Source organism: Otolemur garnettii, unplaced genomic scaffold, assembly GCF_000181295.1.
Source record: "Otolemur garnettii isolate 467f Iridium unplaced genomic scaffold, OtoGar3 scaffold00089, whole genome shotgun sequence".
Classification (NCBI taxonomy): Eukaryota; Metazoa; Chordata; class Mammalia; order Primates; family Galagidae; genus Otolemur; species Otolemur garnettii.
In genome coordinates, this window is record NW_003852484.1 from 832,013 (window position 1) to 857,876 (window position 25,864).

The window sequence follows — 25,864 nt, forward strand, 5'->3', positions numbered from 1 at the left end:
GATCCATTCCTGGCATTTAGGTTGTTTCCACATCTTGGGGATTGTAAATTGAGCTGTGATAATCTAGTACAAATGTTACTAAGGTTTATTTTTGAGAAAAAAAAAGTTTCTTTTTCTGTGGAATGTTAAGGATTTTACAGGTGGGTGTAAGAAATTATTATTTCAAAAATGAGTTCCATCTCAATTCTTGGCAATCAAGGACAGGAAATGTATCATGTACAGCTTTACCTGTTCCTTCCCCTACCGTGCCTGGCATAGTACCCTGAGTACCACAGTACTTGCCGAAGTATTTACTGAAGAAAAAAATGAAAAAATGGACAAGTAATATTCAAAGTTCCTTTAATGAACAAAATTTTCCAGCTTGTGCTTTCTCTAAGAGGTTAGGACTGCTTTATTCTCCACAATGTGATGGGTACCACAGGAACCAACATCTCATAATCCTGCAGGTCTTCGATCTGAAAGAAAGGCATTTTATTGTGACTTTCAGCTCACTTTGAATAGAGCAGCTCTAGATGTTCCCTGGACGGGAGTAGTAGTTGTACAGTGTCCTCCCAAAAGGAACAAGGGCCGGGCGTATTTTTTCTATGGAAGGCTCTGGTTTGTACCTCTGTGGACACTGTGCTATCCTTGTGTTGTTTACAAGTTCTAGGACTTGAGGAAATAAAAAGATTAGAACTATTTTTACTACATGATCCTTAATATCTTTCTGTTAATTATAAATTGAACAGTTACCCATATCCTCTTGGGTATTTTTACTAGATAATGTAAGCCTGGAATATTAACTCTAAACTGTCTTCCTCAAAATCTGTACAACCCTCAGATAAAACCCACACATACACCGTAGTCCCTGCTATGTAGGAGGCTGAAGCAGGAGGATCGCTTGAGCCTGCAGTGAGCTGGGATGGCGCCTATGAATAGCCAACAAACAAAAAAATCACACGTACATTTGTATTTTAGCTTAAAAACGCATCGTATCAGGTGGCGCCTGTGGCTCAAAGGAGTAGGGCCTCAGTCCCATGTACCGGAGGTGGAGGGTTCAAACCCAGCCCCGGCCAAAAAAAAAAATAATAATAAAATAAAAAATGCATTGTATCTATTCATAGTGAACAGCTATCAGCTTGGAATGTGTCTCATTTATTAAAACTCATTGAGCATTCTGAAATGCCATCTCCCTAGCAAACAGAAATTTGAAACCAAAGTAAACAACAGTAAGTCTAAAACTCCAAATCCCCAAGACCTGGGGGAAACCTCCTGAGAAGTCTTCATGAATGTTATACGTGTCTACAGAAACGTGTTCGTTATTTGGCATCAGCAGAGAAGGAACGTTCAGGGTCTGATGGGGTTAGGGGTTTTTTTTGTATCTGTAGCCTACTGAGCCCTATTCTTACATCCAGTGTTTTCTGCGGCTCAGGTCAGCCCCTGGCTGCTCTCGCTACTGTCCCAGTGATAGACGACACTGTGAAGGTCACTTTTATTTCCACTGCTTTCATTCTAATCCCTGCTCTTCTTGTTTGCTCTTTCTGGGCTCACTTCTTTGAGACTTCTTAGATTTTTCATTAAATGGATGACCTCTTCTACAACCCCCCAACCAAGTCATAGTTAAGACCTTGGCATTTCCCAGCCCTGACCTTGCTGTCGGGTAAACCCTGGATCCCTGGAAGTACTGGTGGGCCCTATTAGCAAATGTGGACACTCGTGTCTCTTTCATAGGCATTGTCCGCTGCAGAGTAAGCACCTGATAGATGAGAACAGTCGCAGGCTTAGGAGCGGTAGCCTCTGGTGACTCAAACCAGCTGGTGACGTTTCTTGCTCCTGGAAGAGCAACTTCTGTCCACTCACACACTTATGAATGTTATAGTCAAACCCTGTTCACGGCAGAAAACCAGACTCTGCCCTTAAGGACGTCTTCGGTAGTTCTCTGTGTCTTAAGGTTAGGAATTGCTTCCTTGCTAAAAGTTTTTCTTTTAATATTTTGTAACCTATTGTCTAGGCCAGTGTTCTTAGGTTCTATAAAGGGCTCCAGGAAATCGATCACTGGTTCACCAAGAGTTTACCACTCCATGTGTCCAGAGGTTCCTAAAAGTTGCAGAAGTGCAATTTTGATAACATAGCCCATAGGATGAAGGTCATTTATTCATTTTACTCTTTAGAAAGTCCATATGTCTAGAATTGTTAAAGGGTAAACACTACTAGAAAAAAGTTTTGGAAGAAGTTTAATAAGCACTTAATAAGGTATTTTTATTTCATCATTTTTTCTTTTTTTTTTTTTTTGAAACAGAGCCTCGAGCTGTCCCCCTGGTAGAGTGCTATGGCATCACAGCTCACAGCAACCTCCAACTCCTGGGCTCAAGCGAGTCTCTTGCCTCAGCCTCCCAAGTAGCTGGGACCACAGGCATCCTCCACAATGCCTGGCTATTTTTTGGTTGCAGACGTCATTGTTGTTTGGCGGGCCCAGGGGCTGGATTCGAACCCGCCACCTTAGGTGTATGTGGCTGGCGCCTTAGCCACTTGAGCCACAGGCGCCGAGCCATCATCATTCTTTCAATTAGACCCCACCCAACCTTTCCCTCCATCCCTCAAGAGAGAAATCACCAAATATGTTGACCTGAATGGAGTTGGAACACATTCTTCTCAGTAAAGAATCTCAAGAATGGAAAAAAAGAGTAGCCAATGCACTCAGTACTATTATGAAACCAATATATAAACACTTACACACTCATATGAATGATAAAATACAAATATAATCTAGCAAGAGGGAGTGGAGAAGAGTGAAAGGGGAGGGGAAGGCGATTGGTGGGAGGAGGGAGGGCATTTGGTGGGATCTCACCTAATGTGCACAATGCAAGGGTATATTTCAAAATAGCTAAGGGTAAATTTTAAATGTCATACCACAAAAAATAAGTGAGGTGATGGATATGTTTGTTAATTAGTTTGATTTAAGCATTCCACATTGTATATCAAATTATCACATTGTACCCCATAAATGTATACAGTTATGATTTTAATTAAAAATTTAGTTTAGGGCGGTGCCTGTGGCTCAAAAGGTAGGGCGCCAGCCCAATATGCTGGAGGTGGTGGGTTCGAACCCAGCCCTGGCCAAAAAAAAAAAAAATTAATTTAAAAAAAGAGAAAATGGGGGCAGTTGCCTTAATTGTGAAAGTCCACGACTGGGTGGTGACAGCGCCACCTTGTGGCACTTTAATTGTTCTCCCTGAGGACCACTATTTCAGGAATACCAAACCCAGATGGTTCTGCAATAGGCTTAAATGACATCACTTTTTAGTACTCATCTTAATAAATATTGAGTCTTTTTTTTTTTTGAGACAGAGTGTCAAGCTATAGCCCTGGGTAGAGTGCCATGGTGTCATAGTTCACAGCAACGTCCAACATGGGCTCAAGAGATAATCTTGCCTCACTTTTTCCATTTTTTAGTAGAGACAGAGTCTCACTTTTGCTCAGGCTTGAACCTATGAGCTCAGGCAATCTACCTGTCTCAGCCTCGCAGAGTGCTAGGGTCACAGGCGTGAGCCACCATGCCCAAGTCATTATTTGCTTTATTTTTCAATCACATTTTTCCAGTTTTGTATATTTAATTTTTAATTGTATTTATTATGGGGGTTTTGCTCAGATGTAGTCATGTACAGTATTTTCATTTTAATATAGGTATATATTAATATATTAATTTTTACAGAAAAGAATGAGTATTAAGTAATATTAACTGCCATTCATTATTCAATGTGCTAGCTTCTGAAACGTAGTTTTTTTTGTTCCTTCAGCCACCAGCCAAACCACATCTGCTGTCACTCCAACCATAGAAACTGTGACCGATACCAATGAAACTACTGAAACTAGTTCCCCCACAACTATCAAAAATAGTTCCTCCGTAGCTCCCATCACCACTCTAAGTACATATTCTCCTGCTGCAGATGCCCCCTCTGCTCCACCAGCAGGTAATACAGCCAGTCCCTCCCTAACTTCTCCACCCGCTCCTGCAGAAAGTGAGTCAACTACAAGTGCAAACTCATTAGTCACAGTCAGCATGAGCACCACTCCATCTCCCAGTGACACGTCAGGTGGAACTCTAACAACACAAAGTAACAGTGGCATGTTCCCCACCACAAAAAATGATTCCTCAGTGATTTCCACGACATCTCTACCACAAGTGACTTCCAACAATGCTTCATCAGAGAACAGCACCTCAAATCCTAGTGCCACAGGTAAGAGTGATCCCCTCCTAGATGCCTCACTTTGAGGAAAGAACATAACATTGTGGGGGGTGGTAGGTGAGTATGTGCTGGTGGTGTAGGAAAGTGGGTGTCAAGAGGCCCAAGGTTGCCTTGGATGGAAATGGTGGGCATAAAATCTGAGTCACAAAGGCTAGGCGTGATGGTAGAGACTCTAAGATCACTCTGAGCTGCATTCAATTCTCCTTTCCTTTCCACCCTGCCTTCCTAAGTTATCTGACAAATAAGGAATACAGGTACTTAATATGAACTTAGACTTGGTGAAAGCTGCCTCTACAGCTTCCCTCTTCCCAGGGGATTTCTGGAAATAAGTTTCAGCTTCTCTGAGAAGACTAGATCCAAATAAGCACTAACTCTCCAGCCCCAACAGGCTAGCTTTTGGTCTACCTAAGGAAAAACTCAGTTCTACCCTGAAGTTAAGATAGTGACTGATCACAATTTGGGATTTGTTGAGCCTAAGAGATAAAAAGCCAAACAATGGCAGTGCTCAAACAGTCCCACGCCTGGCCACTACCATTATCCAAAGGACAGATGGGTGGGGGATACTGTCTAGGAGATGACAATTGATCTCGAGTAGAAATTACTGAAACAGAAACCAGTTACTTCATTTCTCCAGGTTTCTTCTAGAACAGGGGTCAGCAAACTTTATCAGTAAAGGCCCTCAGCGTCTCTGTTACAGGTCCTGTACTCTGCTTTTTTAACACAAAAGCAGCTGTAGTCAATACATAAATGAATGAACCTGGCTATGTGTCAATAAAACTTTATTTATACCAAAATATGAAGGTTGCCCAGATATGACTCGTGAACCATAGCTTGCCAGCCCCTGGTCTAGAAGAATCTTCAAACTTTAAAGGCTGTGAGCCTAGATAAACCTGTCATTCTCAGACGAGGAAACTGAAACCCAGTAATGACTTGCCCAAGGTCAAAGAGCATGGTCTTTGTGTGATGATGAACTCTTTGTGTGTGATGTCTCTGTGTGCTTACGTCTGTTAGCTTCTGCCATGTTCCTGGATAGATTTAAGAAACAGATGGGTAGGGCGGCGCCTGTGGCTCAAGGAGTAGGTTGCTGGCCCCATATACTGGAGGCAGCGGGTTCAAACCTGGCCCCAGCCAAAAACTACAAAAAATAAAGAAACAGATGGGTAAGCAAATAGGGTTCAGAGCCTATACCCAAGATCCAATGCCCCAGTCTTCTTTTGTGTTTGGAGGGGCCACCCTGAAGGTGGATTCAAATAGAATACAGCACAAGCAACTCTACTGGGATCAGGAAAGGAAGCTTTTCTAAGCCATTTCTGCTTCCTTGGACACTCTCTTGGAGTCAGGCAGTCCTCCTGTGCTCTGGCCCTCCCATTGGATAAGCATGGGGCATGAGGCAAATCATTTCTCTCTTGGCTGCAACTTACTCATCTGTAACAAGGTGTGACTGAACCAAATAGCCACCAAAATCCCTTCTGACTGCAACATTCTGTGACTTAATAAATTCTTGGCTACAAAACAAATTAACAAGGCCATCCTCCATTGCTAAGAGCATACCCAGAGTTATTTGCCTGGTCAGAGGAGAGGAGGAGCTTTGTCTAGAGAGGAGCTAAATTTGATTTCCTCCCTAAGACTTTCCAAATCATCCTTGCAACGCAGCTCTTTTTTTCTTTTTTTTTTTTGGAGACGGAGCCTCAAGCTATCCCCCTGGGTAGAGTGCCATGGCATCACGCTCACAGCAACCTCCAACTCCTGGGCTCAAGCGAGTCTCCTGCCTCAGCCTCCCAAGTAGCTGGGACTACAGGCACCCGCCACAATGCCTGGCCATTTTTTAGTTGCAGCCATCATTGTTGTTTGGCGGGCCTGGGCTAGGGATTCGAACCCGCCACCTTAGGTGTATGTGGCTGGTGCCTTAGCCACTTGAGCCACAGGCACCGAGCCACGCAGCTCTTTTTAAAAAAGCTATTTACTTTTCTTAGCAGACTGGTTCACACCATGTCACAGGGATGACCCTTCTTGTTTTGCTTTTGGGTTATTTATTCATTTATTTATTTTTGCTTGTTTGTGTGTGTGTGTTTTGTTGTTGTTGAGACAGACCCTTGCTCTGTCACCCAGGCTAGAGTGCAGTGGCAAGATCATAGCTCTCTGCAGCCTTTAACTCCTGGGCTCACGTGCTCCTCCTGCCTCAGCCTCCTAAGTAGCTGTGATTAGTGGCAGCTACCACCATACCAAGCTAATTTTTCTTTTTTCTTTCTTTTTTTTTTTTTTGAAGATGAGGTCTTACTACTTTGCCCAGGCTTGTCTTGAAATTCAGACTTAGCTCCAGAATTTCAGCAACAAACTCCCTAAAGACAGAGGAAAACATGCATTGGCTTCTACCTCTTCTAAGAGTGTGCTCCGGAGTAACACAGCCAAGGAATAGAAAGTCCCCCTGGGGGAGGCATGAAGATTGAAAAATAGATTTCTAGGTGTTATCTGTTGTCATCTCTTCCTAATCTCTTTTTACTCCATCTAAGGTCCCAGAACTCCTTGCGAAGCTTCTCCCTGCACAGATGGTTCCGCATGTGTTAATCTTAATGACAAACACTTCTGCCTGTGTGTAGAAGGGTATTACTATGACTCTTCTGCCTGTGTGAAAGGTAAGTTATAAGGGCTGAGCCATGGAAGAGCTTTCTTTGTACTTCATACCAAAAGTGGAATAGAAAACACAAAATGATGGTGTAAAAATTCCATAACACTACAAGTAGAAGAAAATGTGGAAGCAACAAAGTAAAGTGCTATTGTCTGGGGACACTGCAACAGAATAAGGTGTCAGCTTGCCTAAATCACACCGCCAGCCAGGCCTGGGAGCCTGGGAGCCTGGGCTTCCGACTTTGGTTCAGTTCTCTGACACAGGATCTGCTTCTTCCATAATAGCAAACCCCACTGCTACAGACACAGAGCCTCTCATCTCTAAAAATGGACTTCAGGAGCACCTGTTACACTCTTGGCATAATAATTTTTGATTAGATCACCTGGGAGCAATGAAGGTCCAGGACCTTTTTTTTTTTCTGTTTTATGAATAAGAAAGACCCCCCTCCCATGCCAAAGCAGACCAATTGTATAGGAAACAAATGTATTGCCCACAGGGGTTAGGGATATACAAAAAGCCTCCCCCAATAGTTCCTATTTTTAGCACTAATAACTTCATTTCTGGGGATCTATTTTAAGTAAATACCCCAAATATAGAAAAAAGGTTTAAGACGCCAGGAGTGGGTGGCTCATGCCTATAATCCTAACACTCTGGGAGGCTGAGGTGGAAGGATTGCTTGAACTCAGGAGTTTGAGACCAGTCTGAGCAAAAGCAAGACCCCATCTCTACTAAAAATAGAGATGGGCCATGGAAGAGCTTTCTTTGTACTTCAAAGAAGTACAGCTAGGGGTTATGTTGGGCACCTGTAGTCCCAGGTACTTGGGAAGCTGAGGCAAGAGGATCACTTGAGCCCAAGAGTTTGAGGTTGCTGTGAGCTGTGACACCATGGAACTCTACCTAGGGTGACAATGTGAGACTCTGTCTCAAAAAAAAAGGAAAAGAAAAGAAAAATGTTTTGCACATAAAGGTGTTCATTGCAACCTTATCCTTTTAAAGATTAAAAGTGTTAAGTCCAACAACATAAAATGACTATGTCAATGAAGGAGATAGAATATTATATCATAGAATATTATACAGCCCTTAAAAATGATGGTTATAGCCAGGCATGGAGGCACATGCCTGTAGCCCCAGCTACTTGGGAGGCTGGGACAAGAGGCTTGCTTGATCTCAAGAATAAGTTTGGTGATGTGGTACTCTATGATTGCACCTGTAAATTGCCACTGCATTCCAGCCTGGCTGACATAGCAAGAACTCCTAAAAAATAAAAAAGATATAAAGACCAGGCAGTAAATTGAGAAAATGCCTATTATGCCATAATAAGTTAAAAAAAGAAATATGGCATAAAATTGGAATTATAATGATGTGAATGAAAGAAAGAACTGGGAGAAATAGACCAAAATGAAAATGGTTATGCTGGGTCCGGAGGATCATGGGTAACATTTTTCACATTTCCAGACTTCCTGTAATGTCGTTATATAATGTTGAGAATTCTAGAAATTAATCTGTTTTAGAACAAACTGGAAATGACCTTCTTTACATTAAGAAAGATTCTATTTGACTTTCAGGAAAGATATTCCCTGGGCAGATTCGCGTACAAGTATCAGAAATTTCTGGCTTGGAAGACAAAACTTCCAAAGCCTATCAAGACTTGTATTTTAAAATTACTGATTTTGTAAGTACTTTCCAGCTTTTCTTTCTGTATTCTTTGTTCTAACCCTGAGTTGCGGAGTATAGAGCTGGTCTTCAGGTGGTACCCACTGGTATAGTTGTACTGGTTATCCAAATAGTGAAATGCACCCTTCTTGGTTGGCAAGGTGCCCTGAACCCCCAGGTGCCCTGCTTTTCAGTTGTCCGTTTGCTAGATGACAGGCCTGTGTTTCTAAATGGAATCTCTGGACCCTGGATGGTTTGCAGAAATGCCAGCTATCCTAATATTTAAAAGATTATAAAGGAATCTGGAAATATTCTGGTTATCAGGCTAAATAGGGCATAACATTTATTTGAATTTCACTAGAATAAAAGAAACATTTCTCTTTAAATTCATAAATTTAATTTAAATTAATTTTTAAAATGTCACTGATTGCTATGGTCTTTTAAAATGTGGGGTCCCAATGGAGGGAAAAAGAATAAAAAGTCATATATTATGAAAAGGTGGCACCAACCCAGATCAATATTCTTATCTAATGAATGTGGAGATTGAGGCCCCCAAAGAGGAAGACATCTATCCAAAGCCATCATCTCATCTTTCACATTTCATTCATTCAGTCATCATTCAACCAGTGCTCGCTGAGTATTTCCCAAGGATTGCTTGGGCTAAGTGATATTCGGTGGAGTTGGGGGAATGGGATAGGGGAAGCTATGTCATAAGAATGATAAACCCTTTTCTTGGCATCAAAGAACTTATGGTGTAATTGGGACCCCCAACCCACCTCCACCTCATCCCTGCCAGACATCCTGGCTTTACCTCTGGCCACTGTCCAATAAAAATCTAGACCGTAGCTCAGTGGTTAGGGTGGCGGCCACATGCACTGGGGCTGGTGAGTTCAAACTCAGCCTGGGCTTGCTAAACAAACAAACAAAAAAAAAAAAAAAAATAGCTGGGCATGTGGCAGGCACCTGTAGTCGCAGCTATTAGGAAGACTGAGGCAAGAGAATTTGCTTGAGCCCAAGAGTTTGAGGTTGCTGTGAGCTATGATGCCACAGCACTCTACCAAGGGCAACAAAGTGAGACTTTGTCTCAATAAAAAAAAAAAAAAGAAAGAAAGAAAATCTAGAGCAGTGGCTCTCAACCTTCCTAATGCCGCAGCCCTCTAATACAGTTCCCATACTGTATTGAGACCAGCGACCCACAGGTTGAGAACTGCTGATCTAGAGTGCCTCTGTTTCTAGAACACAACCCCAGCCTAATGACACCCACCTTGCTGGGGAACGTTCTCACACACCAAGCAAGGAACCATATAGTCCATCTTGTTTCTATATACCATAGCCCTTTATAGTGAGAACTACTGCTATCTCAAGCTGGGTGCCCTCCACCGCACCCGGCTTGTATACACATTTTAAGTGGTGTTAACTTTTGCAAAAGCTGACAAATGGAAAAATTCATTTCCATGAAAAATCTCCCCAATTATTTTCCCCAATTTAACCTGCTCCCTTCTGAGCCACGCAGCCCCTGGACACTGGCGTGTGCTGTTCCTTCTTCCACCCCCAGCTGGCACTGCCTCTTGAAATGCTTCAAGGCCCATCTCCTTCACAAAGCCCTCTCTGGATCTCTGCAACTGGAAGAGCATTTCTTTGAGCTTCATGGTAGCTCCTGACTTTCTATGACACTTCTGTCACCTTCATGGTGATCACAGGGCTGGGCGTGCCCATCTCTGTAATGTCTAAGTCCCTTAGTATCATACCTTGGGTAAGGTAGGCAATTAAATAAATGCTTCTCGGGTAAATTGAGGAATGCACAAGGCACATAGTAGGTAAGACTAGAGAGAATGCCGATCTTAAGACGAACTCAGTAAGTTAATCACCTTATTTTTAAGAATATAATTGATTTGGCAGAGTGTTTTAGATTTCCATCTCTTTTTTTGGATAATTCTTCTTATAACAGACTATTAACTATCTTATAGCAAAGATTGCTGGAAGGTGCTAGCATGTTAAGAAGAAATAATTTGTTGTGAAGAACCATGTACATTTATATAAATGAGTTTAGAAATTTGTTGATATCTGGATAGAGAATCGCTTTTTAAAAATTATTTTTAACGTGTTGTTAAATCTGTTCTCCTCCACAGTTTAACACTACATTTGGCCCAGTGTATGGGCAGACTATAATTCTCAGTGTAAGGTAAGTTCGCTATGGACCAGTGGGGTGCTTTTGGGGCAAACGTGCCTAACTTCTGGTCTTTCCTTGAGTTCCCCATTTAACACTAGTGGTCCCTCATGGCAAGTCACAAGTGAAGAAAGGTGGTCAGTCTAAGCACCACAGAAAGGACTGTGTGCCTTGGCCTTGTCTCATGTCCCAACAGCTCTGGCCTGCAGGGGCAGGGGGTGGCCTGGGAAGGCAAGATGCTGTCTGTGGTTGGTTACCCGGGAACTTGTGCATATGGGCGTCACGTGGACTAGCGTGTTGGGTTGGATCCCTTGGCTACAAACCACATGTGGTCAACTCTGGAAGGTGCATTCCAGGAGGCCAGAAGGGGATTGAATGGTTTGGGTTGGATCCCTTGGCTACAAACCACATGTGGTCAACTCCTGGAAGGTGCCTTTCAGGAGGCCAGAAGGGGATTGAATGGTTCACAGTCATCTTTTCCTTCCTAGGGAGGGAGTGAAGGGGACAAGAACACCCAAATCACACACCCAGCCACTGAAAGGCCCGTGGCGAGCTCTTTCTTTAGTAAGAACAGGACTTTATCGAGTGTTTCCATGTGTGATGATAAGTGCTGGGTGCTATTAGGGACATACAGAGGCAGAAGATTCTCAGAAGTCAGAAATTCCATTTCAGCCTTGTCTGGAGCACATTAATACCCAGGTACAGAGGCTGAGGGAAGAGCGCTCTAAGATGAATGGGCTTGGGCAGAAAAAGCAGCCTTGAGGGATTATTTGTGTTGCAGTTTTAGTGTTATAAGCTGTCAAATCCTTTGTGGAATAAGATAAAGGATTTACATGTATGTGTGTCAAAAACATATATTTTATATGTGTGAAATTTTTAACACGTACATAAAACTTAAATATATAAACTTATTTAAAAACTTATATACTAGCGTACCAAAAATGTATATACTTTTTTAAATTTATTTTTAAAATTAAATTAAAAAACTTTTTTTTTGAGACAGAGTCTCATTCTGTCACTCTAGGTGGAGTGCTGTGGTGTCTTAGCTCACAGCAACCTCAAACTCTTGGGTTCAAGAGATCCTCTTGCCTCAGCCTCCTGAGTAGAGTAGCTGGGACTATAGGCACCCACCACAACTCCTGGTTAGTTTTTCTATTTTTAGTAGAGACAGGGTCTCGCTCTGGCTCAGGCTGGTCTTAAACTCCTGAGCTCAAAGGAGCTTAAGGAGTCTACCCACCTCAGCCTCCCAGAGTGCTAGGATTATAGGCATGAGCCACCGCACCCGGCTTGTATTCACATTTTAAGTGGTGTTATCTGTGTATTACTTTTTGAAGTTAAATTGAATCATAGTAGCAATGTGTAATGTGATGTTTGCTCAAAAGATGATATTAATCAAATGAATGCTAACGTCACCATGTGACAGGTGCGAATAGGATAGCTTTTTTTCTTAAAATGTGTATGCACTTCTTGGCATCATCTCTGTGTGTGTCTATGTGTGTGTGTGTGTACATGTGTTAAAAATTTCTGAAAAGGTATCCTAAAGGTGGCAAGTGTTGAACTTGGTCTTAAATGAGGGGCAAGTCTGACTGGCAGCCGAGAGGCATGGTTTGCACAGTGAGGGGCTGGCAGCAGAGGCTCTGAAGCAGGAGGCAGAGAGCAGACAGCTGCCAGAGCACTGTGAATTGTTTCCAGGGATCAGGTTTGGGTTACTGGACAAGAGCGAGTTCATATATAGGGGGTGAAACAGGAGTAGTGAGATGGAGTCAGCCACACCTGTGCTTGAATCCTGCCCCGGCACTTCCTTGCTATGTGACCAGACAGGTGATCCAACAACTTCTCTGAGACTTTGTTACCTCGTCTGCTTCGTTGGGATGATCTGATCCATTTCCCTGGAACTCTATGACGAATAACTGAGATGAGGTTTGGAAGGTTCCCTGTACATAGTGCCTGGTACATAGTCGATTTCAGCACTGATCTGTTCCCTTTCCAGAAGGGAAGACCCTGCAGTATGAGGAAGTGTTCATCATGTCCCCCAGATGGTGGCAATGCTCCTATTCTCAGGGAGTTACTAAAGGGAGTCCAGGGTGTTTAGATGTAAACCTTTATCTATGAGCTTAGGGTCAGGAAGGGACAATTTTAGGGCCAATGGACCTGGTTCTCAACTAAGAAGGAATTTCTTAGGCACCAGCCCAATTTGTCTCTCTCCTCTGAATCTCCAAGGTCTTGACCTACTGTAAAAATGCTGGAATTTTGAAAGGATCCTCAGAATCTCTCTCTCCTGAACTCTCTTTGGACAGAGGAGGAAATTCAGAAATGCTATGATTGGTCTTGGGCCACAAACAACAGTGGCAGGCTTCGCTCTAGACAGGCCTTGTGTCTTATCTCCAACTCTGAACTCTGGTCATTCATAGGCAAGTGCACAGTGGTGCCACTGTTTCCTTTAGCTGTTTCACAGGTGTCAGGCCTTGCTGCTCGAATCAGAGTATGAGCTGGTAGGTTCTTCGAATGAATGCATTATGGATGGATGGCATTTCCTTTCCTAGCCTCAGTGCAAAAATTATGCCATAGATTTCAACCAGTATAGAATAATTTGCATCAAGTACCCCTTTCTCAGGGGCCTATACATTCCACTCCCCCAGTCCTGACATGAATGAATTATGGTAGAAAATTTTAAGTTAAAATCCTGACACCTATTTTACTTTCTTGGACTCGCTTTTGAGGTGATTGTTTCTAAAGATAGAATTTGGTTCATGTTTTGGATTTTCTTAATTGTGCTAAGGACCCAACACAGCTGTAAACATTCCCTAAATAGATTAGTTCTGTTTTCAAGCTTCTGTATATATTCAAAAGTCAAAATGGAGTACAGAAAAAAAATTGAACAACAAGAGAATATTCTTTTTTTTTGAGACAGAGCCTCAAGCTGTCCCCCTGGGCAGAGTGCCGTGGCATTACAGCTCACAGCAACCTCCAGCTCCTGGGCTCAAGCGAGTCTCCTGCCTCCGCCTCCCAAGTAGCTGGGACCACAGGCGCCCGCCACAACGCCCGGCTATTTTTTGGTTGCAGCCGTCATTGTTGTTTGGCGGGTCCGGGCTGGGGATTCGAACCCGCCACCTTAGGTGTACGTGGCTGGCGCCTTAGCCGGTTGAGCTATAGGCGTCGAGCCCAAGAGAATATTCTTAAAAGCATAGATTCACCAATCAGCCTAGCTCACAGCAACCTCAATCAAACTCCTGGGCTTGAGCAATCCTCCTGCTTCAGCCTCCTGAGTAGCTGGGACTACAGGCATCCAACACAACACCCGGCTATTTTTTCTATTTTTAGTAAAGATGGGGTCTTGCTCTTGCTCAGGTTGGTCTTGAATTCCTGAGTTCAAGGGAAGATCCCACCTCGGCCTCCCAGATTTCTAGGATTATAGATATGAGCCACTGTGCCCAGCCTAGAGAAATGTTTTTAAGTCCTTTTTCCCTCTGTCTCAGTGGTTATATTACCTGATTCCTTTTGGACAATGAAATAGTTAGAACTTGGCATACTGAGGCCTCTAAAGGATGGTGCTATTTAGAAAGGGAGAGAGAGTGTTACACTGTCTTGCTGGAAGCAGGCCTGGCATCTGATGATCTGATTTGATATCACATGCCCACGTTTCCCACAGCCCCACCTCTTTTTGCTGCAGTCCTCCCCTGGGTGGTGTTATGTCCAGGCCTGATCATGAACCCACTTTGAAGCTGCCTGCTTGATTCCTGCCCATCCTGGGAATGGCCCAGGCTCTGTACGTTTGCTTACGCTTCTCTCTGAGCACAGGGAGGAACACAAAGTCCGAGATTTAACAGTTAAGCAAGAGACTTAATCTTGTTGTCCTACAGAAAAGTGACAACTTCATATTTCAGACGTTACTTTTCCACTTCTGGCTAGTTCCTAAAATTCCCTTCACCCACCTCCACTAAGATATTATCTTCACCAACAGCTCTTCTGAACACACATTGAAGAGAGCTCTGTGGGCCTTTCAATTGTCACCTTTTTGTAGCTCAAGCCTTCTATAAGTGGGCCTCAGTTATAGTGACCAGGCAGTGGCCTGGGATGTGGGTAGGAGACTTGGGGTTTAGGAAGTTATATGACCCATTTGTTGGCCATTCGGTTCAACCCATCAAGTGACAGATTCATTTCATTTTTAGCACATCTCCTGAAAAGCGTGCTGCTGGCAAGGTTACCGTAAGGATAGTAAACATTTTGTCACAAAATGCAAATGAAAGTGAGGCGAGTGTGTCCAAAATGATTGAAACGGCAGCTAATAGTACGTCAGGCAACTTTTCGGCTTATGTTGGTAAGTATTAAATAACTTTTTTCAAAAAGTACCTCCCTTTTGGTAAACCTTTCCATTATATGTGAGAAGGAGGCAAGAACTGTGTAAGTGACTTGACAGATGTCTCCAAATTTCCTTTTAACCAATCCATCCTTCCTCCCGTTCCTCTCTCACTCGCCTTCTTCTCCTTTCTAACCATCTCCCAAGTCATCAAACTGACTTTTGTTCTTCTCTTGGAAGGTGTAAATGACCAGAACCATCATTGCTGGACAGGGAAAGATAAAGAAAGGAAAACCAAGAGGGCTTTACACTAACTTACAGCTTTCCAGATGATTATAGAAAGTTTCACCTATTCTATATCCCCCCGTAGGCTGATACACAGGCCCACAGTGTAGTACAACAATTTGCATTTGCTGTATTACAAACCACCCCAAGACTTAGTGCCCTAAAACAACCACCATTGGTTTATTCCAACCCCATAACTCTGTTCTATTAGAATTTGGGCTTGACTCAGCTGGATAGTCCGCTGATGGAGGCCAGGCTTGGCTGATTTCTGCTGGGCTCACTAGCTGCTGTGTCTGATCCAAGACGGCTCAGCTGGATGGTTTGTCTCTGTCCCTCAGGGTCTCTCATCGTCCAGTAGGACAGTTCCAAAGGGTGTCAAGGGCAGCAATTATTTCTCAAATCTGTTACATCACATTTACAACTGTCCTAATGGCTAAAGCAATTCATGTGACCAAGCACAGTGTGGAAGGCCCCCACCAAAGGACAAGGGTATAGAAAGATGTAAATAAGTTGATCCAGTCACCATCGTCATGGACTACAGAGTCATGAGAAATTCCTCACCTCAGAAGGGACCTGTCAGGCCAGTCCCTGGCAGAGGAGCCGTACAGCTGGTTGCCAAACCCAGAGTCCTGCGCTCAACCACAGTTTAGTCAACATTTTTGCAATATTTGACTCTAGTGTCAGTTCCTTCTCGACATCTCGTCCTCCCTGAGCCTCCCGCTCCCCATTCTCCTCGTCCCCTTCCTGCCTCCTTCATCCTGCTCTTGCTCCTTCCAAGACTCCTTCCTTTTTCTTTCAAATTTTTGGGTGTCTCAGTGATTTTTCAGTACCTGGCACATAAATACTCTGAGACAAAACTTTTAAAATTCTATCAGAAAGTATGGAGGTTCCTCTGTGTCTTCTCCTTGGGCTTCAGCCACCTTAGCAATGTCCTTTCTACTCTTTTCCATCTAAGTATAATTTCTTAGCAGAAGCGACGTCAGAAAAAACAGTTGGGGAGCCATTCTGTTTTTGTCACGTCACCTGTCAATATCACACTGACTAGGCCTGGGCTTTCCGTCAGCCCTTCATAGCATGGGAAATATGCACATATTCACACACACACACACACACACACACACACCTCCATTCTTTTGCCAACTTTTCATTTTAAGCCTTTTGTTTTTTGTTGTTAGTTTGAATTTCATATATGTCAAGCCTGAGCTCATTTAGGACTCTAGACTCTCTCTGATATACTTTATATATTTTATCTTCGATTATGTGAGTCTTTCTTCCCACATTTTGTTTATTTCTCTCATCTGAGTGCTTTCTGGGTGAACGACACTGTGTCCTGGCCCTTCCCCTACATTTTTGCAACTCGTTTTTGCAGCCGTCCAGTTAGAAGTACATTTTCAGAGCTTCTCACCTTTTTGAACTATTTTCATCACCAGCGTCTCAAGCCTTGGAATTACACCTTTTCCTTTCTAAACATTTCGACATTTATTCTCTTAAAGTCTACAGCATGCATCTATCTGTGTTTTCTGCTTCTCTTTCTGGCTGTCACTTGGTCCCTGTCTCCTATGGGGCCCATCCCTTCTCCCTGCTGATCAATTTCTCTCTGGGGTCCAAGTAGGAATTGGTCCAGAATAACAATTTATGGGATCAGAAATCAGAAACTCTGTGGCCTGGACCTTGTCACACTGCTTTAAGTTAGATGAAACTTGGGGCAAGTGTGAAGTTGAGGGTCCCCACCTGCATGGCACTGACCACTCAGAGTGGCTACCTGCTGGAAACAACTAATGCATTTGGTTGCACAGGGTGGCTTACACCTGTAATCCTAGCACTCTGGGAGACTGAGATGGGAAATCACTTGAGATCAGGAGTTTGAAACCAACCTGAGCAGAAGTGAGACCCCCCCTATCTCTACTAAAAATAGAAAAATTAGCCAGACATTGTGGTGGGTGCCTGTAGTCCCAGCTACTTGAGAGGCTAGGGCAGAAGGATAGTTTGGACCTAGGAGTCTGGGGTTGCCCTGAGCTAGGCTGATGCCGTAGAACTCTAGCCTAGGGCAACAGAGTGAGACTTTGTCTCAAAAACAAACAAATAAACTAGCACATTCTTCAAGAGAAAGTTGGGGGCCCCAGTACAATTCTCTCACTTTGGGGCTCCTTAGTAATTGCCTTGGCTACAGACCTTGGCATACTTGGAGACCAAATGGCCTCAGCTCTGAAAATTGCATTATAGACAGTCCCTTTCATCATCGCCCTGGTCTACCCTAGGACCAGGTTTGCACTCTTAGATGCCTTAGCAAAAAACACATGGTGCCAGCTAGCGATAGCCAGGAACACAAACCACCCAGCAAATGAAAGTGAGGGAGGAAACCCTTTTTCTTGTTCTCCAGTTTCAGCAACAAAGATGAATTCTCTTGTCCATGCTAAAAGATGTGGAATCTCTTGCTTTAGGCTCTTTTTTTTTTTTTTTTTTTTGAGACAGAGCCTCAAGCTGTCCCCCTGGGTAGAGTGCCTTTGCATCACAGCTCACAGTAATCACCTCCTGGGCTTAAGTGAATCTCTTGCATCAGCCTCCCAAGTAGCTGGGACCACAGGCACCCGCCACAACGCCTGGCTATTTTTTGGTTGCAGTTGTCATTGATGTTTGGCGGGCCCGGGCTGGATTCGAATCCGCCAAGTCTGGTGTATGTGGCTGGCGCCTTAGCCACTTGAGCCATAGGCACCAAGCCTTGCTTTAAGCTCTTAATTGGAGGCATTTTCAAATGGCAGGTGATGGAAGAAGGGTAGTTATAGTTTGGGATGTTTAGTAGAGAGTGGCCATATAACTTTTCTACCTGCTCCTGGTCTCTCCCTAAGCTAGTCTCAGTTTCATCTTTTTAACTCCATTGCCTTCCAACCCACTTCTAGACAAACATTCTTAAAGACTGCTCTCTCATGCCATGCTCCTGCTCAGAGTATACCAATGGATTCTCCAGCTTGCAGGACAAAATTCAACTTCTTTAGCCTGACATTCCAACCCTGCTCTACCTGTGAATGAATGATAGAATGAGGGTTTGTTGAGGATGCTGTAGCATCATTTACATTGGCTCACCCGATTCTCACAGCAATCATGGGAAGCAAGAATTATTTGCCCTATTTTATAGATGGAGGGAGCTTGGAGCCCCCCAAAATCGAATGACTGAACAGAGAGGCACGGCCTTTCTTCTCCCTCCACACGCTGCCTCTTCCCTACCCGTCACAACTGCCACATTTGACGCTAGTCTTTGCTTTTTTTTCATGCCTTGTTTGCTCTCTACTTTGAAGACTTTGCCCTTTTACGATTTGTTCAAATCTCCTCTATAAGACTTCACTCAGTCCCGCTTCCTCCATGATGTCCTATTTAGCGACTTGAGCCCCTGAATTACCATCATATTTAATGTCTGGCCTATAAAGTCTAGTGCTGAATTGTGAGTTGTTTGGTGTGATCTTCTTCTATGGGTCCAAGCACATAACTTTATAAAGATGGGGCCCCAAAAGTTATATATCTATTGCACCCCAGAGTTAGGTGCAAAAGAGATTTTGAACTTGAACATAATTGTACTTCATTAGGCTGAATTAATTTGAACTGAACAGTAGGAAGAAGTTGTTGAAGAAAGGATTGGGGAGGTGGATTTCACAACTCAGATTTTCATTTAAATCCCAAAATTAATTAAAAGGAGAAGCACAACAACAATGGAATGGGGTGCTTTGTTGATATTGTTTTACTGAACATATTTTTTTAATTATTTGTGCTTCCCAGCGGAAAGTCGGTGTGACTATCATGGTTGCAAACAGGCTGATGATGCCTGCATTAATGGTTTAACCTGTGAGTGCAAACTCAATTGGGAAAGACCTAACCCCCAGGCTGCCTGTGTTGGTAAGTGTTCTACCTGCTTCTTAATTCTTCACAACTCTTATTTTCTCTTTTTGCTTTTGCAAAATGCAAACTTTACTGCTTGAATCTCCACATGCAGTTCAGAGCCTGCGTGATGTGAATTTTGGGTTTAGACTCATGGACCAGGATTGGGACCTTCACTAGGAGCTAGTGAAGCAGCCCCAGTGTGGCTTCACAGGGGGCATGCCATGTGCCAGGCCAATGACACCCCACTGTACCTAGAAAAGGAAATGTGAAAGAAATTGAATTCTGTCACTTGTCCCTTTGGGGTTGAAGAGGTCTTTGTTTACAAAGAAATCACTCTGTTTTGAAGCCTCCAGTCCACAGTGTCCTGATAACTGCCATGGAGAGCACAAGCAGTGCTTGGTAAAGGATGACGGGATCCCTGAGTGTGCCTGCGAGCCCGGCTACAAGGAAGAAGATGGGAAGTGTCAAAAGTAAGAGAAATCGGCTCGGCACCTATAGCTCAACTGGCTAAGGCGCCAGCCACCTACACCTAAGGTGGCGGGTTCGAATCCCCAGCCTGGACCCGCCAAACAACAATGACGGCTGCAACCAAAAAAAAAATAGCCGGGCGTTGTGGCGGGCGCCTGTGGTCCCAGCTACTTGGGAGGCGGAGGCAGGAGACTCGCTTGAGCCCAGGAGTAGGAGGTTGCTGTGAGCTGTAATGCCACGGCACTCTACCCAGGGGGACAGCTTGAGGCTCTGTCTCAAAAAAAAAAAAAAAAAAAAGTAAGAGAAATCATTCCGTCTCTGTCTTGCGTAGCTGGAGCTAGGCAGAAAGGACAGAGCTTGCAGCACACATCCAGGTTTACAGTCAGGAGGTTGGTAAGTGGCATAGGCTGGGAGGCCCAGAGCGTCACCACTGTCATCTTCACCGTAGTTGTCCAGTGTTCTCCATGTGCCAGGAACCACATTAGGTGATACCCATCCCACAACAACACTGTCAGGAACATGTTTGTTCCCCGTTTTCAGGTGAGGAAACTGAAACTAAAGGTCAATATCATGCTCCAGCGTGCAGGGAAGCAAATAAGTGGCAGAGTCATTTGGCATCACAGTCTGAGGGAGCCCCACACACCTTGGGTTCGGCTCCACTGCATTGCTGAATCCTCCTGGAGGACAGGATGGTGTGCAATCAGTAAGAAGGGCGCCCACGGAGGATTGTATACACTGTCGACCTTCCAGAGCCCCATGGAAGGTGTTCTCCTGGAAGAATGGGAGCACAAGGAAGACAAGGGAAAGAAGAGAAGGAACAAGGGAGGACAGGATGAAAGGAAGAGGGAAAAGAGGAAATGGAGACTGGGGTGGGCACTCTGACCCGTTCCCCAGAGGGGCTTGTTAACATGGTTTCCTATCGCTCACTGTATTTTAGGTGTCCGTTTGGCTACAGTGGACTTGACTGCAAAGACCGTGAGTATAAAGTCTTGCTCTCATAAACAAGTTATTAAACATTTGAGAAATGAATATTGACCACATTCAAAATCCTGCCCAGGGCTGGGTACGGTGGTTCACACCTGTGATCCTAGCAGTCTGGGAGGCAGAGAAAGGTGGATTGCCTGAGCTCACAAGTTCGAGACCAGCCTGAGCCAGAGTGAGACCCCATCTCTAAAAATAGCACAGCATGTTGGTGGGTGCCTGTAGTCTAAACAGCCAGGCATTTTGGTGGGCATCTGTAGACTCCATCTCTAAAATACAGGGTGTTGTGGTGGGCTCCTATAGTCCCAGCTACTTGGGAGGCAAGAGAATCACTTGAGCCCAAGAATTTGGTTGCTGTGAGCTATAACACCATAGCACTCTACCAAGGGTGACAAAGTGAGACTGTCTCAAAAAAAAAAAGGTCTAGAGCAGTTCTGTTAGAGAAGCTGTATTTCATTTTTAATTTTAAAAATGCCAGATAAATTTTTAAAAGTAAAAAAGAAAGAAGTAAAATTTCAAGATTTAATAAAACTAATTGTTATTACTTGAAAGAAAAAAGAAATAAGTAAAATTGATTTTAAGAACATATTATATTTAGCCCAATGTATCCAAAATATCATTTCAACATGTTATCAATGTAAGAATCATGAGTAAATGGTTTCACTTTTCATACTAAGTGTCTGGAATCCAGTGTGCATGTTTTACTTCCCCACCATCTGAGAGCCACATTTCAAGTGTCCCCAGCACCAGCCAGAGCACAGTTAGAGGAGGACAATGGGCGATAGTGAACCTCCGACTCGTCACTGATGCCGTCCAGCCATTACCTGGCTCCTCTCAGTGACAAATTTAACTCCAACCTAGTTCCCCAGCTTCTCAGTAAGGGGAGGTAGGAGGGAGGCAAAGGCAGGCGAGGTGAGGATGGAGGGGAGAACCTCCCACCTCCACAAAGCCCAGGAAGACCCTGCTTCTCTCTGCCTCCATTGGACTTAGGGTCATTTATCTGGCAAAGCTTCCCTGCTGGTTGAGTTGAGGGGTGTGGGGAGGGGTGCCACTACCCAACCTGGCCCTGGAGGGGTTGGAGACCAGAGCCTGCGTCCTCACAGCTGGGAGTCACTGGGCAGTGGAGAGTCGGGGGCTGAGCCATCTCTACTTTCCTTTTCCCTTTCAGAATTTCAGCTGATCCTCACCATCCTGGGCATCATTGCCGCCATCATCATTCTCAGCATGCTGATTGCACTGATCGTCACAGTAAGGTACGGGGTGGCAGTGTCCCTCCCCTGGGTTACAACACTGTAAGCGTGACACTCTCATAGCACAACACTTGTTTCCAAGCACACCCAGCCTCTCCTCCGCAAGAGAAGGGAGATAAAGGGAGGCCTCCCCAATGCCACTGACTTTTCCCCCTTACCTTAATTCTCTTCTGATTATATAAGCTGTGCAAGATCATGGAAGAATATTGAGAAAATAGAGAAATGTGTAGAGGAGCAGAATTTAAAAATGACCCCCCAAACTCACCACCATGGGGCAGCTAACATTTTGACACATATCTTTCCAGATTTTTTTCTCTTTTATAATAATGCATGCAATTTTTTATCCTTTGTGTTTTAAAAAATTTTTTTTGCTTCAAAGTGCTTACTTTATTTAAAAAAGAAAAGATCAAGAGGGCTGCAGGGATTTTTTTTTTACATGTTTTAAAATTTTTTTTTGTTGAAGTTCATTTTTGCATAACAGTATAATATGACATAGCAACCATCTCCTCATGTCCTTAAAAACTGGTAACAGTGTTTCACCCCACTGATGTTGCCAGATACAGTTTTCATCAGGTCACTTCCCTGCCCAGGGCTGTGCTGCAAATGGTATGAAATCAACCTCAGCTGACTCCTGCATGTGGAAAGGTTACCTCTGCCAGTGGCTGTTTCTCAGCATGGTGCCTTAAGGTCTGTCCCCTTTCAGGGAGGGGGAGCAGGACCCCAGTAGTAGGGGAGTGAATGCAATTATCTTTTTTCTATTCTGAACGTACCAAGTGAAGATCCAATTTAGTAAAAAGCAAGCTAGTTTTTTCTAACATTTAGCAGATACTGTACATTTTGATAAAATAGGTATTTGCCCACAATACACATGTCTTAACTAACTCTTTCCAGAGACTTAATAAGGAAGCAAAGCTAAGAACTGGAAATGTGGGCCTGGTGTCTGACGTCTCTTTCTTAGAAAGAAACCCAGAACATTCCTGATTCTGGATCAAGGCTGTCTCTTTTCTTTGCTCTTTTTTTTGAGACAAAGTCTCACTTGGTCACCCTTGTTAGAGTGCCATGGCATCACAGCTCATAGCAACCTCAAACTCTTGGACTCAAGCCAGTCTCTTGTCTCAGCCTCCCACGTAGCTGGGACTACAGGCACCCACCACAATGCCCGGCTATTTTTTTCGAGACAAGGTCTCACTCTGGCTCAGGCTGGTCTTGAACCCATGAGTCACTCACGATCACTTGGCCTCCCAATGTCTCCTCTTAGGCGGATTAGCTGTCTTGGTTTTTCAGGGTCCTCAAGAGTTGTTACTGGACTTGTGACCCTGTGACAGCCTTGTACCCAGTTCCTCTTTCATGCTGCAGAGGCACTTTACTCTTAGCCCAGCTACAGATTCGTGATTCCAGGGAAACACCAAAATGATAATTTTCTCACCCATTTCAAAAGAAAGGGAAGCCTCTCCTCAACACCGTGGACAAGGGTGTTGTCACAGGGCAGGAACTCTGCTGTGGGAGGAGTGAGGCACAGGGGGCTCTCCCTGGAGTGTCCCTGAGGCTATCATAGAAGCAGCCAGCCCATTCCCCCTCCTGTAGTCCAGGGCACTCAGGAGCAGGACCAGGCTTGGGGGTGAGGAAGGAAGGAAGGATCCCCAGCAGAGGTATTTGGGGACAGATGCCTCCCTCACCTAAAGTACTTCCATTTGGTTTGAATATTTACACTTGAGATATTTTTTTTTTTTTTTTGGAGATGAGAGTCTCACTTTGTCACCCTCAGTAGAGTGCTGTGGCATCATAGCTCACAGCAACCTCAAACTCTTGGGCTTAAGCTATTAATAGCTATTAAGGCTATTACCTTAGCCTCCCCAGTAGCTGGGACTATAGGCACCCACCACAACACCGGCTATTTTTAGAGACTGGGGGTGGGGGGTCTCACTCTGGCTCAGGCTGGTCTTGAATTCCTGAGCTCAGGCAATCCACTCCCCTCGGCCTTCCAGAGTACTAGGATTACAGGCATGAGCCACTGCACCGGCCTATACACCTGAAATCCTTAAGGGGCCACGAGAATCCCAGGAAGTCCTATTTCTGTTCTCAAGACCTTTATACCTTGAACTCATTTTACTCAGTGAGGTGATTCAATAGAGCTGACTTTGCTGAGATGAGAAACTAAGATAATAACATGATTAGCAAAATATGAATGGGCCCAGTGGATTGAGATGGTCATGTTGGAGCCGCATTAATACCCTGGTTTTGTCATTGGAGCTCATGGGGGCACTGTCCTTAAACTCAGCCAACAGTGTCCTTAAACTGTTGTCCTTAAACTCACCATTGAACAGAATAATGAATGACGTATTAGGGGTAGTGGGATGTCAGGTCTGTAACTTACTTATAATTGGTTCAGAAATGTTAATATTCCAAAATTTTAAAAGTTTTTTTAAAAAACCTTAACATTTACTTCAAGGAACTTTCTGCCTAATTTCTATTACTGATTACAGATCAAAGAACAAAGCGAAGAATATTGAAGAACAGAACTTAATTGAGGAAGACTTTCAAAATCTGAGACTGCAACAGACAGGCTTCAGCAATCTAGGAGCAGATGGGAGCATCTTCCCTAAAGCCAGGATAGCAGCTTCCAAAGACACCCAACCACAAAATCCCTATGTAAGCCAGAGGAACATACCCGGCCCTGACTATTAGGTGAGTCAGTGGGTTTCTGCTTTTCAGAGTAAAATGCCCCAGGGCAGAGTGGGACTTGGCTATTGCATCTTCAATACATGGGAACAGCACAGACATTCTTTTTTCATTTCCTTCCCTCCCTCCCTCCCTTCCTTCCTTTCTCTCTCTTTTCCTCTCTGTCTTCCTTTCTCCCTCTCTTTCGTTCTTTTCTCTTTTTTTTTTTTTCTTTTTTGGAGACAGAGTCTCATTTTGTCCCTCCCAGTAGAATGCCGTGGCATCATAGCTCAAGCAACCTCAAACTCTTGGGCTCAAGGAATTCTCTTGCCTCAGCCTCCCAAGTAGCTAGGACTACAGGTCCCCGCTACAACGCCTGACTATTTTTAAAGATGAGGTCTCACTCTGGCTCAGGCTGGTCTCGAACCTGTGAGCCCAGGCAATCCATCCACCTCTGCCTCCCAGAGTACTGGGATTGCAGGTGTATGTCACCAAACCTCTTTCTTTTCCTTCCTTCTGTCCTTCCTTCCTTCCTTTCTCTTTCTTTCTTTCTTTTTCTCTTTCTTTCTTCTTTCTTCCCTTCCCTTCCATTTCTGTTTTCTTTTCTTTTTTTCTTCTTTTGAGAAAGAACAAGGAGGAAGCTCCTGCTATAAATAGCCACCACTTGGCTCCTATCCATCTATGTGACTGATGTGTAGACGCATCACTTTATTTCTCTGGCCTTCTAGTTTCTCATCTGTAAAAAAAAAAAAAAAGCAGCTTCATTTCGATGCCCTTAAGTTCCCCTTAGATCATCAACTTCTATGGATATGACTCCAGGGATTGTGATGACACTTCTCAGACTGTCTAAGGACCTAGGTCCTGGGGCAGGCGCAGGGAGGGGGTGAATATGAACACAGCTCGGTGGGGACCGTTCCCTCTAGGCTGTGCAAAGGCAACTTTCTCCTCCCCCTCGGATTTCAAGGGAACTTGATTCATTTCTAAAGAGATAAGTCGAGCGAGGCTGGTAATTACTTATTTCCCTTGGGATAACTTTTGAGAATAGGTTGTACCCACTGGATTTGTATTGAATAACAGAGCTGACACTGCTTAGTGTGATTTGAATAAAATGTTGAAAGGAGAAAGCTGTAAGCCACTCTGGGAGGGCAGCGTGACAAGGCAACCGAGATGGAAAGAAAGAAGGTGGTGATGGAAGAGGAGGAAGGGGCTGGGAAAGAGACACAGAATAAGAGAGGTGAGGAGAGAAATGGTAGGAAGAAAAGAGGAGAAAGCTGAAGACAAATAATGTTAATTAGTGGTAATAATTTATCAATCTTAATTTTCTCAGATGCTTCTGCTGGAGTATTTTTTCTAAGATCATCTCTCACTTTCTTTCTGTCTAGA

At 44.0% G+C, this 25,864-nt stretch overlaps 1 protein-coding gene across 1 annotated transcript; it reads left to right on the top strand.

The window, feature by feature from the left end:
* The first annotated feature begins 4,105 nt into the window (after nt 1-4,105).
* MUC13 (mucin 13, cell surface associated) lies at nt 4,106-24,508 on the top strand. The gene is made up of 9 exons (XM_023516292.1): nt 4,106-4,217; nt 6,737-6,859; nt 8,418-8,524; nt 14,858-14,990; nt 19,023-19,139; nt 19,471-19,594; nt 20,530-20,567; nt 21,742-21,826; nt 24,307-24,508. The coding sequence occupies exons 1-9, from the start codon at nt 4,106-4,108 to the stop codon at nt 24,506-24,508; spliced, it is 1,041 nt and encodes a 346-aa protein (XP_023372060.1).
* The last annotated feature ends 1,356 nt before the right edge of the window (nt 24,509-25,864 follow it).

Coding starts and splice junctions, on each gene's coding strand:
- MUC13 (XM_023516292.1), top strand. CDS start 4,106: ATGTTCCCCACCACAAAAAATGATTCCTCAGTGATTTCCACGACATCT. Junction 4,218..6,736: donor CTCAAATCCTAGTGCCACAG/GTAAGAGTGATC, acceptor ACTCCATCTAAG/GTCCCAGAACTCCTTGCGAA. Junction 20,568..21,741: donor TGGACTTGACTGCAAAGACC/GTGAGTATAAAG, acceptor TTTCCCTTTCAG/AATTTCAGCTGATCCTCACC.